Source organism: Trypanosoma grayi, assembly GCF_000691245.1.
Source record: "Trypanosoma grayi strain ANR4 Tgr_14_V1, whole genome shotgun sequence".
Taxonomy (NCBI): domain Eukaryota; phylum Euglenozoa; class Kinetoplastea; order Trypanosomatida; family Trypanosomatidae; genus Trypanosoma; species Trypanosoma grayi.
This window is the reverse complement of record NW_008825633.1, coordinates 35133-53088: the sequence shown is the minus strand read 5'-3', so window position 1 is coordinate 53088 and position 17956 is coordinate 35133. Positions and strand designations below refer to the sequence as shown.

General features: G+C 52.5%; 8 protein-coding genes across 8 annotated transcripts; all 8 read left to right on the top strand.

Annotated features, from left to right (window-relative positions):
- Positions 1 to 84: 84 nt before the first annotated feature.
- Positions 85 to 1476, top strand: DQ04_00141240 (tRNA (adenine-N(1)-)-methyltransferase non-catalytic subunit; the record flags this gene model as incomplete). The annotated part of the gene is made up of 1 exon (XM_009308278.1): positions 85 to 1476. One exon carries the CDS (start codon positions 85 to 87, stop codon positions 1474 to 1476), a length of 1392 nt encoding a protein of 463 aa, XP_009306553.1.
- An 898-nt stretch (positions 1477 to 2374) lies between these two features.
- DQ04_00141230 (hypothetical protein) lies at positions 2375 to 2863 on the top strand (the record flags this gene model as incomplete). Its single annotated transcript, XM_009308277.1, has 1 exon — positions 2375 to 2863. One exon carries the CDS (start codon positions 2375 to 2377, stop codon positions 2861 to 2863), a length of 489 nt encoding a protein of 162 aa, XP_009306552.1.
- A 361-nt stretch (positions 2864 to 3224) lies between these two features.
- DQ04_00141220 (hypothetical protein) lies at positions 3225 to 7799 on the top strand (the record flags this gene model as incomplete). The annotated part of the gene is made up of 1 exon (XM_009308276.1): positions 3225 to 7799. The coding sequence occupies one exon, from the start codon at positions 3225 to 3227 to the stop codon at positions 7797 to 7799; it is 4575 nt and encodes a 1524-aa protein (XP_009306551.1).
- A 465-nt stretch (positions 7800 to 8264) lies between these two features.
- Positions 8265 to 10340, top strand: DQ04_00141210 (tRNA pseudouridine13 synthase; the record flags this gene model as incomplete). The annotated part of the gene is made up of 1 exon (XM_009308275.1): positions 8265 to 10340. One exon carries the CDS (start codon positions 8265 to 8267, stop codon positions 10338 to 10340), a length of 2076 nt encoding a protein of 691 aa, XP_009306550.1.
- Positions 10341 to 10556: 216 nt separating this feature from the next.
- On the top strand, positions 10557 to 12293 carry DQ04_00141200 (hypothetical protein; the record flags this gene model as incomplete). Its single annotated transcript, XM_009308274.1, has 1 exon — positions 10557 to 12293. The coding sequence occupies one exon, from the start codon at positions 10557 to 10559 to the stop codon at positions 12291 to 12293; it is 1737 nt and encodes a 578-aa protein (XP_009306549.1).
- Positions 12294 to 12526: 233 nt separating this feature from the next.
- On the top strand, positions 12527 to 14320 carry DQ04_00141190 (hypothetical protein; the record flags this gene model as incomplete). The annotated part of the gene is made up of 1 exon (XM_009308273.1): positions 12527 to 14320. One exon carries the CDS (start codon positions 12527 to 12529, stop codon positions 14318 to 14320), a length of 1794 nt encoding a protein of 597 aa, XP_009306548.1.
- Positions 14321 to 14557: 237 nt separating this feature from the next.
- On the top strand, positions 14558 to 16531 carry DQ04_00141180 (pteridine transporter; the record flags this gene model as incomplete). Its single annotated transcript, XM_009308272.1, has 1 exon — positions 14558 to 16531. One exon carries the CDS (start codon positions 14558 to 14560, stop codon positions 16529 to 16531), a length of 1974 nt encoding a protein of 657 aa, XP_009306547.1.
- A 1004-nt stretch (positions 16532 to 17535) lies between these two features.
- Positions 17536 to 17802, top strand: DQ04_00141170 (phosphoprotein lepp12; the record flags this gene model as incomplete). Its single annotated transcript, XM_009308271.1, has 1 exon — positions 17536 to 17802. One exon carries the CDS (start codon positions 17536 to 17538, stop codon positions 17800 to 17802), a length of 267 nt encoding a protein of 88 aa, XP_009306546.1.
- Positions 17803 to 17956: the final 154 nt, after the last annotated feature.

The window sequence follows — 17956 nt, the reverse complement described above, 5'->3', positions numbered from 1 at the left end:
CTACGCTCGCCGCCTTTTGTTATCTATGTTGCTTTTTTAAAAAATATATATATATTTGTTGCTGTTGTTTAGGGTGGTGTGGCAATGGCCGGCGACGACGGCGTGGCGGTGCGGTGCGCTGACGATCGCATCGCACTTGGCGATCACGTCATCCTCACCGGTGGCGGCCTCAAGCGCATGGTGGCGTTGCAGGCGGGCAACAGAATTCGTCTTGGCAGCGCAGGGACGGTGCAGCTCGACACGCTTGCCGGCCTGCGCTTCGGTGAGGTGGTGCGCTACGACCCGAAAGACCGTGTGTTTGTCCCGACAAACGAGTATCCTGATCTTGACATCACGAACCTTCAGCAGGGCGTGCAGGAGGGGCGCGACAACCGGCACCTCGTAGACGACAACCGGAGTCAGGTCTTATCCAACGCGGAGGTGGCCGCCCTGCGGCAGGAGAAGGGTGTCGATGAACTGCTCACGTCCCTCGTGGAGAAGAGCACGACGTTCCACACGAAGACGGCCTATGCGCAGGAGAAGTATCTGCGCAAGAAGAAGAAGCGTTATGGCACACTGTACAAGGTCGAGCGCGTGACACCTGACGGCGCAGCGGAGATTCACCTGCCGACGATCAACCCCTCCGATGTGGAACCGGAGGAGACGCGGTCGATGCGGCTCCGCGCCGACACCCTCGCACTGATCTTGCACCACAGCGACGTGCACAGCGGTAGCAGGGTACTCGTCTACGACAAGACAAATGGCCACCTGGAAGCGGCGCTACTCACGCGTCTCGGTGACGACGGAATCCTGCTGCAGTTAATGGACAGAGTGGCGCAGCCAAACATGTTTCCCGCGCAGGCCATGGGCCTGACACGCATTCGTGAGCTCTGGAAGGCCGTCCCACGCAATGACGGATTTCTCCTTGGTGTGGAGACTCCAGAGGACGAGGAGAAGGCAGTGGAGAAGAACAAGAGGCGGACAAACGAGACTGGTGGTGGTGTGTCGCAGTGGATGCGGGGTATCGACGCACACCGTATGTTGAAAGAGCGGCCGGCGGATGCGCTAATTGTTGCATCCGACGAGGGTGTGGAGGAAGCACTGACAGACCTGCTGCCGTTTGTTGCATTGGGTGCCCATATTGTGGTGTACAGCCCATTTCTCGAAGACCTCACCGGTCTCTTTTCTCTTTTGCGCAGAGAGTGCGTCAATGTTCGAATTTCCGAGACATGGTACCGCCATCACCAGGTGCTGTTGAACCGCACACACCCCACCGTGAACATGAGCACAGCGGGCGGCTTCTTGCTGACGGCAGTCAAGGTCGATGCAACCAGCAACACACGGCCCCGCCACGAGAGGGTGGAGCAGCTGCAGCAGTCAGCGGGGGAGGTAGATGTTGCCACGTCGCGCAAACGCACACGCGAGCAGCAAGGTGGGGAGGAAGGAGGCAATGAAGAGGAAGATGAGGTGGAGGGATCGGATGGACCCGAGGGATGAAGCAGCTGTACACCCGGTGGTGGAAACACTGCGGCAATTGACTAAACCCCTCGAACGTAAAGAAACACAAAACAGAACAAGAGTTGACACACACCGGGATGTGTGTCGGAAGCACAATGGCGTGCTGCTGCTTATTAAAGCAGCGTACATCCTTTTTTTTTGTGTCGCTACACCCATCATACTTGTCTTTTTTTTTCCGTTCTTTTTTTTTTTTTTTGCTATTGTTGCTGTTTGGGGTGTGTGTAACTTCTCTGCGACGTGAAAACAAAAAGGAAGCCAGACACTTTTAATTTTTTCTTGACGCACACCAGAAGCTTGCAAGAGGAGAACGGGCAACTATGATTTACGACGTGAACTCCCCGCAGTACCAGCAGTTCCTTAGGTCCAGCGGCCGCCGTCGTGAGGACTACACGAAGGGAACGAAGCCGGGATTTGTGATGAACAAGCAGACCAGCAAGCCGGCGGGCGCCGCAAGCACCGGGCTGTAGGCGGAATGTATGTGTGCGTGCGTTTTTGACGGAGCCGACAATAAGACAGGAAACACATCCAACTAAATAACTGCTGTAACTGCAGAAGCACTGTTCTGTAATACGCCTCTTTTTAAGAGATAAAGGGGCAAGGAGGTAGAAAGAGCGAGAGTGTGTGAGTGGGAGAGAGAAGGTGAAGGGTTTGCCCTGAAGTACGGCTGATGGTTAGTCTCTCTCATTCTCTTCTTTTCTATTTTTCTCATTGCTTGGGATCGTGAACTTTATTGTTTCACACCCCGTCCCCGTGCTTGCTGCGTTTCCCTTATTTTGTGGTGTATATCTTTTTCCTCCTATTCTTCCTGCTCCTTCTTCTCCCCCTCCTCCTCCCGCTCACCACCATTCTGCGATGCATAAGAAGGATAGTGCATGAAATGAAACGCGTATTTGATCGTTTTTATCATGCAACTGGCATCATTACCGACTCCAGCCAACGCGGTGTCGCCAGCCGGGTGAGTTCGATGCTTGTGCAGGGAGCTGTAGCCTTTTCGCTACTCGGTACGCTCGGCGTTGACACGTCACCCCTTATTGCGGCTGCTGGCATAACAGGAGCCACTATCGGTTTCGCATGCAAGGACTTCGGTTCCAATTTTGTTGCAAGCATCGCGCTGAGCGGCCAGCAGTCGCTCCGCACCGGCAACTACGTGTCCATCGGGACTGGTCCTTCCCTCATTAAGGGGAAAGTGGTGGACTGGGATACTCGTTACTTGTACCTTCTCAACACCGAAGGCCACCTGCTGCATGTCCCCAATAACATGGTTCTCAACTCTGTGGTGGCGTGGGAAAAAGACCCGGCGGAGAAAAAACCGCAGATCAAGGCTGAAAATGGGAACGCTACTGCTGGTAATAGTACATCAAAGTAGACATTGTGGATGTTCTTTGTGGAGCTTCTGTGGGGTATTTCACTTATTTTTCATTCTTTCTATAGTTGCTAAGTTTGGCCTTTCAGTGGCTGTGTCTGGCTACTGTGCGCTGGGTGGGCAAATATAGTGTTCTTTTTGTTTTCTGCTTTCCTTCTTGTGCTGAGGCCCATTCTTTCTTCCAAAGATTCCAACACACCGCAGTGGTCCTCCTAACCCTTTACGAAGAGGAGAAAGGGAGGTGTACAAAAGGGGGAAGGAGGCCCACTCTTCTTTCCACGAAGGGAAGGAACATAGAGGGGTGAGGGTGGAAGGTGAAGGAAAGATAACTAGGCTAGAAGGAGCCAGGCCCTCAATTCTGTAGATGTCGTGCATGACATCTCTCTCCTTCAGCAATGTCGGCGTGCTTCGCCGAACTGCGGCGCACCCTGGACCGTTCCCACTGTCCCCCACGTACGTGGAGCTGACACCCGGCGTGTACCTCGTTGCCTCAGTGAACACGGCTAGGGATCAATGCACGCTGGAGCTCCTCGTTGGCGGCGTCGCTGCAGCCCCGACCTCCCCAACCGCCGCTTCCACTCACCAAACAACAACGTTGGATAACCAGAAGACGTTAGATGCTATTCGAAAAACGTTCCGTTCGCCGATTGTTCTGCAAATACTCAAGGAAGAGGGGGCCATCACAGCTATCGAGTTTGCCCGGGACTGGAGGAAATTGCCAGGTGGTAGAGAGCAGCCGCTTGGGTGGAGACGGTCCTTAGGCTCGTTTTATGTGCATCTGTTCATTGGTACATCTAACGGTACGGTATTCATATGTAATGCGCTGCGTGGAACAATCATGGCGGTGGCGCAGTTTCAGTACCACGGAGACTTTGCTCAGGAACGTCCTGAATCTTCCCGAATGATTCCATCGGCAAGCCGTCACACCAATGAGGCGGTGGTTCGATTTGCTGTCCACGCCACGGGACCAATGACGCGGCTCAACCCTAACGTCACACAAAGCGTGGCTGCTGCGCAGGCGGGGACCCTGCATGCTGTGTGCGTTGTACATAGTAAGGGGAGGGTTGTGATGCTTGGTAGGGCCGTGCTTGATATTTTTCTCTCCAAGGCGGAGCAGCGACTCGATGGGAAGCGACCGTACATATTTCTCGAATGGTCGCCTGGTAGCAGCGTAAGCTCGTTTCCAGTTGCAGGGCCTGCAGTTGAATTTGCTTCACAGGTAGAGAGTGTCTTCATCATGAAAGAGGAGAATCGATACTCTGTCGTGGAGCTACAGACGCGGAAGACGGCGTCTACTGAGATTGAACGCCGCATCAATGACGCTGCCTTCTTCTTAAGCAGCCGAGGTGACACCACAGAAGTTCTCCGTAACGGCCCACAAGCCGTGGAGTCGCTTTTCTTGTGTGGCGAGACACCAGCATGCGTGATGTACACATTTGAAAGCGAGCGCGCTGCGTTTTCTGCGCGACAAACCGTACGGGCTGTGATGTCGTTAATAGGTGGGATGACGCGACGAATCTGGCGGGGATCTGCTGAAGAGGAAGAGGCACAGGTAGTGAACCCAAAGCACATTGCCAAGAAGCCACAGAGTACCAAGGATGCCTTCTTAGAGGCTGATATTGTATTCAATGTGGTGCAGGTAGATCCAACTTCCCAATGGGCTGCCTGCTACAGTGAAGGCGCTGGTCGCATTTACCTGTATGACCTAAGGGGTGGCGTGGTGTGGCGGGTAATGAAAGGCTGCCGCTCTGCAGAGTTCCATTGGCAGATGGCAACCATCAAGGGGAAACGTATGCTGCTTCTCGTCGTGCATCTGCTTCTTCGGCATGCAGTGGAGGTGTACTCACTGCGCTTGGGGCGGCGCGTGGCAGCACGACACGTCCCTCACGGGTCCATTTTACTTCGTCCGGACTCATCTTTGTTGCTGTCATCATCATCATCGTCGTCTTCATCATCATCATCATCATCATCATCATTCGCATCGTCTGTGTTGCTGCTCTGCCCCTCCGGTCAGGTGGTGCGAATACAGATGGAACTGGATAGTTATGAAGAAGGCTCCCCTTCTTCAGGTACACCACCGCACGTTTCACAAGCCTCAGTGGCAAATGGCGAGCGGCCCTCCACTGGTGCGGCACGCGGGAGCGGGAGACGAATGATGCCGCATGAAATTCTTATGGCTTCGCTTCGTCTTCCACTGCCGATACCTGTCACAGACGACCACCTCTTTGCGACGTTTTGCTCACAGATGGAGGGGTTTGCCAATACCATCAGGTCTGACTTCTCGCCGGGAGTTTCCGATGACCGCTGCCTTCCAATGGGGGTGGCAACAAGAGTAGAAAATGTTCCTTGTGACGTAACTGCGGCACAGTGCCTCAATTATGTGGAGCTGCGACTTGCCTGCGTGGTAAATTACCGTCGCGCTATGATTGGTGGTAAAGCACCACCATCCCACGTAAGTTTGTTGACATGGAGCGTTGATGCTTCCCCTTCTTCTAATGAAGGGCAACCCCAAACCTTACTTGAGCGAGCGGTGCATGTGGTGACAACGACGCTTCTCACTGAGAACGATGGAGAGTTCAGAAACCTTACCGAGAATGTGGTGCCCTCTTTAAAACAGCTCATGGGGGAGCACAATGATGGTGCATTGGCAAAGAACTGCACGGAAGTCGCCCCTATTGCTCTTGATGTCTTCTTAACCCTGTTCCACAGTGGGGGGTATAAATTACAGTTTCTGCGGGAGTCAGTGCAACAGCACGAATTCAGGAACTCGGCAACAGATGATATATGGTCTCAAATCGGAGCCGTGTTTTACGGCCGTGGTCGCGGCATTGGCTGCTTGCCACAACAGTTGGAGATATTTGGCATGCTGGGATTTCAAACCGTGGATGTTGTTGTGACTTCCTTGTGTTGGTTGTGTCGATCTTTCACGTATTCACCGACGTCGGCTTGCTTAGGTTCACTTTCAGACCTCGTGTACTTGTTAAGTATGTGCTCTGATTCGGTGTTCATTACTGGAGTTGAACACATTGTGTCTCTGAGGAGTGAAAAAGCTGACAACCACTGGCGTGTGGAAGCTTGTGTACTTTTGATGATTTTCTGCATGATTGTCCGTCAGGGAGTGAAGCCGGTTGACCAGGCCCACCGTAGTCGCTATGTGCGCCTGTTGCAGCAGTTGCTAGCGCTGTGCAATATACTACATCGCTGTGAAAGTTCGTTTCTGCGGTATGCATCTCCTTCCCCGAGGTGTGGATGCCAAACAATACGAATTGGTGGGCTACTACCACATAAGAATGGAGACACACTAAACGTGTACTTTTTCAAGTTATACTCTCCTCCTCTTGCTGCGATTCTGTGCGAAAACATCATTGGCAACGATGATCTCAAAAGTGCACTGGCTGGGGTGGACATGGTGATGCTACTAAAATTGCTTTTTATTCGTGATGGCAGTCTCGATTGGACTTTGGAAACACCATGGTACAAGGATGGGACCTGGAATCATGTCGAATTCTCACGCATCGTATTGCAGCCTCTTAATACAGCTGCTGCTGCGTTTTTGGTAGAGACACCGCAAGGGGAGCATTGGGTTCACACAGCCACACCACAGCAGCAGGCGGGACTATGCACATTGCTCATGACTGCGTTGATAGTTCTTGAGCGAGAGCTTGCACCTCTGCGGGAGGAACCACTACCGTTCTTGCAAAAGTGTGCGTCACCGGACGCCAACTTATTTGAAGTGGGCGATAGATCTTTAAATGATCGGGTGAGACACCCCAAAGGGAGCCGCTCTACGCGGGACTACTTCAATGGCTGTCGGAAGCTGTTATCTTTGACTCAGCAAATGATCCTGCAACTAATAGGAGCGTCTGACAGTGGTAGTTGTGAGCGAATAACTCTGGCAACGCTTCAGTTGATGTCGTACGACGACGCTGCCATATTTCAACTTGTACCCTCCATGCTTCGTCTCGAATTAAAGGGTTTTGTGGAACTACTTCCGAAGAACCTTGAAGTATTTCTCCAACGTATTCGGGAGGCAAGCTCCTTTATGGATATCGTCATGTTCCTTGCCTTCACGGGAGCTGGCGCCATTAACCTCTTGTCTGCGCCGGCGTCACTGTCGATTCCATGGGCCTCAATGTATGAGGCGAGGGAGACTATGCTGTGCTTGTTGCCAAGTGCCATGACCACAACGGAGTTAGGTGATGAAATAAATGAAACCAGGATGATAGCGCGGAGTGCCTTTTTAAAGGAGTTTGTCGTTGCAAACATCCTGAACACACACAAAGAAGGGCACGATAAACTCACTGAAAAACTATCTATCTTGTTGGGTCTGAGTGACATCATTGGTGATATGCCACAGCTCGTCCTGCTAGACGCCGCGGCGAGGCAGCTCGCTCCAAATGATGAAGTGAACCGACTGCTGAACAGTGTGACAAGTCGACATCTCGCTGCTCGCAGCGCAGCAGCGAACTTCCGAATCATTATCGCCTGCTGCTTTAAGTACTACGCCGATGTGAAGAGGGAGATACCGAAGGACAACCGTCGTGAGGTGCAGCGGGTTGCGCTGAAGCTTCAGAGCATGGGGGGCGCCATGTCAGAGGAGTGCCGGCACTGGATACGGTCCATCGGCGTGAGGAGGGGTACGAGCGCCGACGAAGGGTGGGATGAAGAGGAGAAGGAAAAGGGGGGGACACGGTTACTTGAACATCGACTGGTGTCACACTCGAGCTGGTACACACCACATGATATCAGTGTGGCTGAGCGGAAGGTTTGCGAACGACTGAAGCTGCAGCGCCCCTCAGCAGAGGTGCTCGACTTCAACGCGCTTCTCCTCACGTTGGCACGTGCCGCCGCGGAGGGGAAATCGTCGCTTCCGAGTAGGCTACGCCGCATTGCTGCAGAGCTTCCATCCGTTGCAACTTCACTCAACGCAGTGCTCTAGTCGAGGCAGCACCCACTGGTGAGCACTGTGTAGGGTTGTCGCTATACGTTTATGTGTGTGGTTACTGATGCCTTCTGCATGAGAGTGTTTCCCACTTGCGTGGGGATTTTTAATTGGATTTTATTTTTTTTCGATTTGCTACTAACCCTTTGTTTCCGCATACATATGTATGTTTGTGTTTGTGTGTGTGTGTGTGTGTGTGCCTGTCTAGGTATGGAAGAGGTGCAGTTGACGGAGAGGGCTCGCGGTCGCGAGCGGCGTATCGGGATGCACTTCTCGCTCCTCGACGCCCACCTCGCGCAGTGCGACACCATGGCGACGTTCGAGCGTCCTGCGGNTGCGTGGGGATTTTTAATTGGATTTTATTTTTTTTCGATTTGCTACTAACCCTTTGTTTCCGCATACATATGTATGTTTGTGTTTGTGTTTGTGTGTGTGTGTGTGTGTGTGTGTGCCTGTCTAGGTATGGAAGAGGTGCAGTTGACGGAGAGGGCTCGCGATCGCGAGCGGCGTATCGGGATGCACTTCTCGCTCCTCGACGCCCACCTCGCGCAGTGCGACACCATGGCGACGTTCGAGCGTCCTGCGGTGTCGCTCAAAACGTTGTATTCGGACTTTGTGGTGCGGGAGCTGTCCCCACTGTACAACGGTGGTGCCCCGCTCGAGCTGGAGACCCTCCCAACAGTGGGGCGGCACGACAATGGCGCGTCCTCGGCGAGGAAGCGACGAAGGGAGATGTCGACGAATGAAGGAGAGGTGAATGGAGCGAGGAATACATGCGGGGCGAGCTCCGAGGTGGACGCACAACAGGAGGCCTTGCTGGATTGTGTGCAGCTGAAGTTTGCGTCCCTGGTGTCACCTGAGGAGGTGACGTCGCTCGTGGACTCATTGCGTAGCGGCGCACAGACAGTGACCCTCCGCAGTGCGCTGACAAAGGAGCAGCGCACGCAGGTACACGTGGCGGTACGGGAGACACTTGGAGCTACACATATTAGTCGCACGGAGGCCGGGGCTCTTGTGATAGAAAAGGCAACGTCAGCGATGAGGAGAGAGGCGGTGCGCCGTTCAAATCCGATACACACACGAAAGTTTTTACACTTCACGCTCTACAAGGAAAACATGGACAGTAACCGTGCACTGCGTGCTGTCGCCACGTCTCTTGGCATGTCAGTTCGGCAACTCCTCTTCAGTGGAACAAAAGACAAACGGGCAGTGACACTGCAGCGTGTTGCAGTGAGGGGCTTGTCTTCGGAGAAGCTGTCGGAAATTAACAATCGGTCGTTTGGCCCAGAGTGCAAAATAAGGGTCTGCGGCTTCAAGGAGATGGATGTTGGGCTGCGCCTCGGTGACACTTTGGGCAATCATTTTCTTATTGTGCTCCGTCTGCTCCCGGGGAGTCCGGAGGTATCACCGGATGTACTGCAAACTGCTCAGGAGGTTATAAGCCGCGTTGGGGTGGTGAACTACTACGGCTTTCAGCGCTTTGGCACAACGGAGGTACTGACGAGTGATGTCGGTGTGCAACTGCTAGCTGGAGAGTTTGAACAGGCTCTGCGCTTAATTTTCCATTCAAAGGCAATTGTTGCCCCGAATCTCCTTCCTGTGAAGGAGGCTCTCGAGCGACGGGCCTTTGACGAGGCGCTGAGGCTGGTACCACACTACTGCTTTCAAGAACGCGACATCTTAAAGCATTTAGCATGCTGCCCTAATGACTTCCTTGGTGCTCTTCGCGCAATACCGCGGACGCTGGGCATGCTATATTGTCACGCAGTACAGAGTTTGATTTGGAACGTTGTGGCATCTGATAGGTTGGCACTAAGTGTTAAGCCGCTCCCTGGTGATTTGGTACTGAAGTCTCGTTACACGTGCGTACAGGAGCGTGAAAGTCGGTCATGTGGCGACATTGATGATGCAAATGATGCAGATGCTGTATCACTGCTGAAGGAGGAGGGTTTGCCCGAGGTGGTGCGGCTCACAGAAGATGATGTTGCAAGTGGCCTTTTTCAGCTGACGGACATTCTCCTTCCGGTGCCTGGCCCCGACGAGCAGCTGCAGTACCCCAACATACCTCTATGCACACGTGACGCGTATGTCACGGCCCTTACATCGCGGGGAGCTGTGGGTCTCATGGACACCACAAACCCCCTTGTAAAGGTGTTTCACTACCACGGGGCATACCGTCCACTTGTGGTGCGACCAAAGAGGCTGAAGATACGGGTTGTGGACACTGCAGGACCACGGGAACCAATTATTCCCACCGATCTAGAGCTGCTGACTGGCGGTGCCATCTGCAATGGCACCGAGAAAGAAGCGGTGCCACAAAGCAGTTCCACAACGACACCATTGTGCAAAGCCATCGTGGCAGAGTTTTCTCTCCCGCCAGGGTCGTACGCCACCTGCGTGCTAAGGGAGTTCAGCACGTGCTGTTCGGAGGGATACCATGCAGCTGCAGTCCCAAGCGATGACGGCAGTGACGCGCCTGAAAGTGACATGGATGCTGCGGCGCGTGAAGGTGCTCTGGGTGATAGTGGTGCCGTTTAACAAGGGTGATGTGTGGTGATTTTTAATCGTGTAACCATTTAGTGGTATTGTTAAAAGTTGTTCTCTTCCACTATTTGTTGTCTCCCCACAGGATAACCGAATTGGCTGCGCAAATATCATTCCTCTTCCTTTCGTCCGGGCTTTTTTTCGAGTTGTGCCCTTCTTTGATACTTGAATACCACACGCTTGCAGGTGAAAAGGGGGGAGGCCGCTACAATGCTGTTGGACACGCTGCAGCGAGAGGTAGAGGCGTTGAGTGCAGAGCTGACGCGTCTGCGTCTCATGGTGTACCGCGTGACGGAAGCCACACGTGCATCACCCCCACATGCAGCGCGCACCCACCATATTGATGATGAATATTGCACATCAAGAAGCACTGTTTCTGGCGCTGCTGCAGAACCTCTCAACATGCCACCTCAACCACTAGAGGGCAATAGCAGCTCTAAGAACAACAACAATAGCAACGCCATGGACGTTATGACTCCGCAGTTGATGCAGCTATTGGAGCGTCTTTTGATCGCTGGCAAAGGCGCCGCTGTGGCATCGGCAGAACTACAGAAAGGGAACGATGCTAAGAACGCCAAACTTACTAATCGACACAAAGAGTCAAAGAAAAGACGACATAGGAAGAAAAAACATGGGCGCCGCCACCGCTCGACGTCGTCCTCATCATCTACTACATCATCATCATCATCATCGTCGTCATCATCGTCGACGTCCTCTAATCATACACAAGAAAGGGTGAAGAGGCGATCCCATAGGCATAGTGGAAAACAAAAAGACTTGTTGCGACACCAAGTCCGTATTGTTGATAAAGGCTGTGACATGCCATTGATAGAAACACAGCGAAGTGAAAAGATAGAGACCGTGGACGCGCAAAACAAGGCACCTATTGATACTTTTCGCTTCCAAGAGCAACAGGAACAGTCACCACCGTCACCATCACCCCTGCAGCAGGAGGAGGAGGAGGAAGAGGAGGAGGAGGTGCCCGCCCACACTGAAGGGTCTTGCAGTGCACGAAACATGGTCCGTTCGAGCCAAAGGATAGACGGTGCTCACAGTTTTTCTTCGAGCCACAGCAGAGATGCTGTGAAATGTGAAGAGGAAACACATTCCAATGAATGCGCAGGCCCTGGGGAAGAAGCGCATTTTAATAGCGTTCTGCGGTATGTGGAGGGCACACCTTCGAAAGAGGGAACATCTGGGTTGCCCATGGACGCAACCGGAAGTCGCCTTCCATCACTTTGCACTTCACAAGGTATGGCGGGGTCCTTTTTTGGCTCGCTTATGGCTACTGGCAATCAAGAGAGCTTTGTACGAGAGATGGGGGAACAGCAGCAGCAGCAGCAGCAGCGGACTTTCTCCCCTGCTGCAGTGTCTCTGCGGCAAAGTGACATGGAGGAGGATGCTTTTTCAGCCGACGAGAATGGTTATCCTCTTATCCACAACAACGCCCTACCTCGACAGAAGACTATGCCTGCTAGAGCGGCAACAACAACAGGAGTGAGAAGTAGTGATGATGCGCAAGCGAGGTTTATGACCATTAGATTAGGCCATACGTTGCCGTCGAGGCGACGCCCTCTACTGGAACGCCTTCGTGGAATGAGTGATGATTCTAGCGCGTCATCAAAGGAGAAGTTGTCGCAAGCATCCGACCAACCCGCCGCAATAGGCGCAGAGTTTCGTTCAATATCGTGCCACAGTGAGGTGGGTGACATCAATGGGACTCCAAGTGTCAATATAAGTATTGGAGGGAGAGGTTCAGTTGAGGTGGCCCACGCGAGTCCGTCGGGCTCCACGGGTGCTGGCTACGCTCTTAGCATGCTAGACGAGTATGACTTCAAACTGAGAAACTCTTTTGGTGGAAGTGAGAGTGCTGAGGTATTCGTTACCAGCAAATGTGACACGTCTTCCCCTATGCTTCACAAAAGCGACGCGTCGCATCATTTCTGACGCAGAAGTGAATGAGGGAATGAGCGGGGGGGGNTGGATGGGAGCCTCATTGTTCATTTGTGTATGTGTCCATCTGCGTGTAGCGTACATCATGCGTTTATCCCGTTCCTCTCTTCATCGGCTGCACCCAGCGTGCTGTTACACAATGCTGAACTTGCATGTGGTGTCGCTTTGCACCCAACGATTTATCGTTTGTTATCATCTCTCCTTTCAAGTCAGTACAGTGTGGGGAAATGAGCACTCGATTTAGGGCACTCTGCGAGGAGCTTGGTCGCTTGCAGGTGGGTATGATACGCCGTGAAGGGAGTCCTGCTCATCTCATTGAGGAGGCCATTCAAGCGATTCGAAGCAATCGAGACGCTGTCAAGCCCGTGCGGCAGAACCTGCCCTACGTTCCGCTGTTCATGCGTAGCTGTACGACTTTGCTTGCCCGCGCTGACCAAGATGCCGCACGCGAGGTCCTGGATTGCGCCGAACTTCTCGCCGAAGAGTACGTTGCTGGCAACCATGGTGACGTGAACGAGTCAGCGACGGTGCTTCGGTCATTGGTGCAGTTGTCCCGTCGGTGCGATATCGGTACGTGTCTGCAGAACAAAGGCGTTACTCCATCATCTTCACCACCAATGAAACCTTTGGTTGCTCTATCATTCAATAATACACTGCAAAAATGGCAGCAACACCAGATACGACCGTATACTTCGACCCTTTTAGCCCTACTTCGTGGCACCGATGCCGTCTACGGCGAAAAATTCCACTTTACCCCTGTAGGTGCTGACATCATGGGGCTTTTGCCTATAAAGGGTAAGGTGCAGATGGAGGCAAAGGTTCAAAAGTGCTTGCATTCGAGAGGTATACTTAGGGCTTTACGCGAAATGCAGTTGTCGAAGCTTGATGCCGGCATCTGCCTCAGCTGCCTTGCGGAAATTGGGATGTATGACGCGGAGCTGTGCAATGTGTGCTGTGAGGTGCTCTTTTCTACCCACGCACTCGTCACAAGTCAGCAGTTCGCACAGGTGATCTATAGTCTTGGTGTGCTTCAACACCGGCACATCCACCAGAAGTTCTTTTCTAGCACGATGGACTTCAAGAAGTGCAATGCGGAGGCTGTGCGTCAGCATGTGATGGGCCTTGCCATGCTTCGGCAACCGCCGCCTAATGAGCGTGCTCTCATGGACGGCATATTCTTGCATGCATTGCGCCCAACCGACCCACTGGAATTCGGTTCTTCACCAGATGACGCCCTGACACCGGAGTGGTTTGTGGCTGTAGGCCATGCGCTAACATGCCTTGACGTTGTGCATTACAAGTTTCGCCTGCTGATGGCGCGAACAGTCCGGAGGAGTATCGTTCACCTGACGACACAGCAACGCTGTAAATTGCTGTACGGTCTTGGGGGTGTCTCGATGGATACGGTACCGGAAGAACTGCGACGGTCATGGAAAGGCAAGGTCGTTCGAACGGTGGAGGTACTGACGGATCGGCTACAGTACGACGTTGATCCTGCCGATGGACCGTTTGTGATGAACGCGCTCCTTTTTGCTGGTGTCCGAGAGCACTCGATGATCCCCGTCCAGCCCGACCTGGCGTCCGGTGAGAACCCAGTGGAGGTGCTGCTCCGCACGTGGGCGACGTGCCCGAAGGAGCGCGTTCTTCATCTGACAGAGCAGATACGCCCCCGTCACTTGGGAAGTGAACCGACAAGGACTCTGTCACATGTGTTCACCGTTATTGCGAACAATGGCAGTGCTTCTCCCATTGATTCATACCGATTTGGACCGTTGTGCGATGCTGTGAAGAGTCATGGTGGTGAAATGAATCTGGAAGAGGCTCTGAACACAATTGGGGCCATTCAACGCATCGGCATTGGAGGGCGATACAGAGACGCCCTGATGACGTTGCTGGAGAATCTGTGGCGGCAGCGACATGACATGACACCGGAACAACAAACCCGGTGCTGCCGCTTGATGGAAGGGCTGGGGCACTTGGACATGGCGGTGGAGTTGCTTGAGTACATGACCTCTGCGTAAAGGAGGGAAGCCACCAACCCCAAGGGAAGTGAGGGTGATGGTTGTGAGGGACATACGAGAGTAGTGACGAAAAGAAATTGGGATGTGGTCGTGCCGATACGAATTTGTGATGTCCTATTGTGGTAGTTTCTCTTGCTTATTTTTCTCCTCCTAATTTGTGTTACTTCCCATTTCAACTGGAAGCCTCCTAACAGTAAAAAAAAAAAAAGAACTAAGGGAGCCAAGGCAACGTCCAATATGTCTGGAAGAGCAACTGGGGCACCTCTGAGCGAGGTGGCGAGTACTTTTGGCACCGGGAACAGTGACCCTGACGTCGCCCCATTGCACGCGGAAGAATCAAGGGATGCACTCTATGTCCACCCCGAGGCACGCACCCTGTTCAATAAGTTCCCGTGCCTCCGCTACGTTCCACTGTTCGGAACTGCGACGGAGGGATACGGGCCCAAAGCGGTTCTTTCACTAGCCATGTCGTACTTTCTATGCAAAGGTTTGGCAGACTATTTTGTTCGACAGTCCCTTTATGCAATGTTCACACGACGTTTCGGTGTGGATGGCATGACTTACCAGCGGTTGGCGAATGTGGGTGGGATGGGTTGGTCGATCAAGCCGCTGACGGCGGTGGTGAGTGACATGTTTCCATTCTTTGGGTATAGCAAGCGATGGTATATGTTTGTCTCCTGCATTGTAGGCTCCGCCGTTTCCCTCGGTTTTGGTCTCCTGCCTCCTGTTTCTGGAAGTGCCCAATTGGGCGCAGGTCTGGTGTTCGTGACTTGTTTCACGAAGGCGAACGTGGACATCCTGTTGGAGGGTCACTACAGCCGCATGATGCGTCGTCTGCCTGGGCCCGGACCTGCGCTTGTGAGCTGGATTTGGTGGTTCGTCATAGCTGGATCGCTGGTATCTGTCTCGGTCGTAGGTCCTTTGGGTGATGCTGGCTATCCACAAATTGCCTCCTTTCTCGCCACGGGGCTGCAGCTTTTAACGTGCGTTTTCTTTATTTTTAACTGGGTGGGTGAGCTTCCTAACCGCGTGGAGCGCCTGGAAGATGCTCGCGTTCTTTACGAAGAGAATTTGAAGGAGCAAGCGGCTTCTGCGGAGGTCGTGGCCAAAACAGTCTCAGAGAATGGAAGTGATGGTGATGCTGAGCCGTATTCCCTTGATGATGCAGTCATGGTGGGCTATGATACTTCGACATACCACGACGTACCTGAAAATGCACTTCTTCCGTTTGAATTTGTGGAGCCTCGTTCATGTTGCTGCGGAGTGTTTGAAATCAATGACGAGGTCCGCCGTCGCAACCTGCGTGTGACAGTGTACTCTCTGCTGATGGTGTGCTGTGTCATCAGTGTCGCTGCCGTCTCGATCGCCGGAACCAGGGACCAACTTCTGTACACCGCCATTGCGGTCTCCGTTGCACACTGTTGTTGCAATTTTTATGCATTACCACTGATTGTTGCGAAGGCTAACTTGTTCGGTTACTTGCAGAAGGCATCAGCTTTGCAATTCCCCGGATCAATTACGAGTTTTTATACGGCGCAACCTGACTGCGTTCCTGATGGACCGCACTTCAACCTCTTCTTTTACCAGACAGTGGGAGGATTGATTGGCAATTTCGCTTCCATTGTCGGTATTGTGATGTTCAACTACGTCTTCTCCAAGCGGACATACCGGATGACCTTCGTTGTAACCGTTCTTCTTGGTATCGTGGCATCATTCTTTGATCTCATCATTGTGATGCGTTGGAACAGCCCGAGGGTCAGCGATCATGCGGTGTATATTCTGGGTGATGCTATTGTTTCCGAGGTGATTACGATGCTGAACTGGATGCCCATGATTGTGCTGCTCTCACAGCTGTGCCCCAGAGGAAGTGAGAGTACAGTGTACGCCATTCTCGCCGCCTCCGCTAACCTTGGACAATCCATGGCCTCCATCATTGGCTCCCTGATCATGGAGTACAAGTTGCCAGTGGCGACGGAGGTTCCGTGCGACTTCTCTAACTTGCGCTGGCACATCATTATTGGTGGTTTTCTGGCCCCGTTGGTGCAGATACCCCTCACGTTCCTCCTCATTCCCTCTGCTCGCATGTGTGATAGGCTCCAGATTGACGGTACATCAGTGAAACGGGAGAAAGACACCCCGATGGAGCCAATCTCCGCCGAGGATGAGCCACAGACGACGGCAGGAGAAGCGAATGACAAGCGAGAAGAATAATGCGGTACACCGAAAAATATCTTCCCGGATTTGAAAGGCGTGTCCCTCCGCGTACCAGTGATTGTCATTGAAGAATTTTCTGTTCCCTTTCCCCTCCCTTATCTATGCCTTATGTTTTTTTCTTTCTCTCCCCCTCTCTCTTTTCCGATATCAGCTTTTACCTTTACTGCGTCGCGCTACCTGCTGTTGTGCATTCATTATTTCCTGTGAAGAGAAAAGACCAGCGCAGATAAAGGCAGGGCTTGTTGGTTCCCCACTGTTTTGTTTGTATGTTCGGATTTCTCTTTCCTCCCTCTTCGAGCGCCCAAACGCATGCCTGATGCTGTGTATTGTTGTACAATTATCCACATGCACGTCTACAGATTGACAAAACCTTTTTACAGCCTCCTTTCAAAGTTATGTTGTCGCAGCAACTTGATTGCTGATTTTTTTTTAAAATTTGTTCTTGTCCAGTTTTCCACACATTCCTCTCTCTCGCTCTCTCACGCGCATGACTTGTGCACGTCTCATTCTTTTTGGTTCGGTGGGAATAGGCCTCTGCTGTACACCCTTTTTTGGGGAGGGGCCGTGGTGCAAGAAGAGAAGGTGATCTTCGCAGAAGGTTAAACCCGCTATGGGGTAACAAACCAAGGAAGAACGAGAAGGAATAGCTAATAATATTTTTATGTGGTGTTTTCGAACTTTCTCGCGAAGGGCGCGTAAGAGCCCTTCCCCCTATTGTTGTAGTTATAAGGAAAACAGAAAAGGAGTGTGCTCTTGAGGAAATCCATGTAACGCGCTTCTAAGAAAACAGAAAACTATTGGGGTTTGGTAAGTGTATGTGTGGTCTCTGTGTGAGACGCGTGTGCGCCTAAGAGGATATGGGTGGCATGGAGCTCTGCCTCTTCAATGTGCTTTGTATCTCTTTCGTTTTTGTGTTTTGAATCTTTCTTTGGTAAGTGTTGCGTGAGTGCAAGGACCGAGGATTATTTTAGTCTGCATCCGCGAAAGAAGAGGGTCGCGAGATGGGAAAGCGAACAAAGAAGGCACCAAAGCAGAAACGCAAGCTTGCAATGGCTGACCGTCCCAGAAAACTAACAAAGAAGGGCAAAGTGAAGCGAAAGCGTGGCGACCTCAGTATGATTCACAGCCGCGATGTTAGCTTCTCGGTAAAGCAGAAGAAAGGAGGAAAATGGGTCAAGACGGGTGAGAGACGCTGCAACATTCACACTGTGTGCAACTGCGTGAGCCGCACGGACCCTTCGAAGATGACGCGTGTAACGAACCGATAAACTGCCAGTTGGGCAAGTCGAGATGCTCTATCTACTTGTTTCGTGCTAGTTTGCAGCACTGTGAAAAGCCAAGGGTAGCTGAAATCTGAAGAGCCTGTGCTTTTTTTTGGGGCGGGGGGCGGGTCTTATGAAATTTCACGCACTGAGGGAGTAA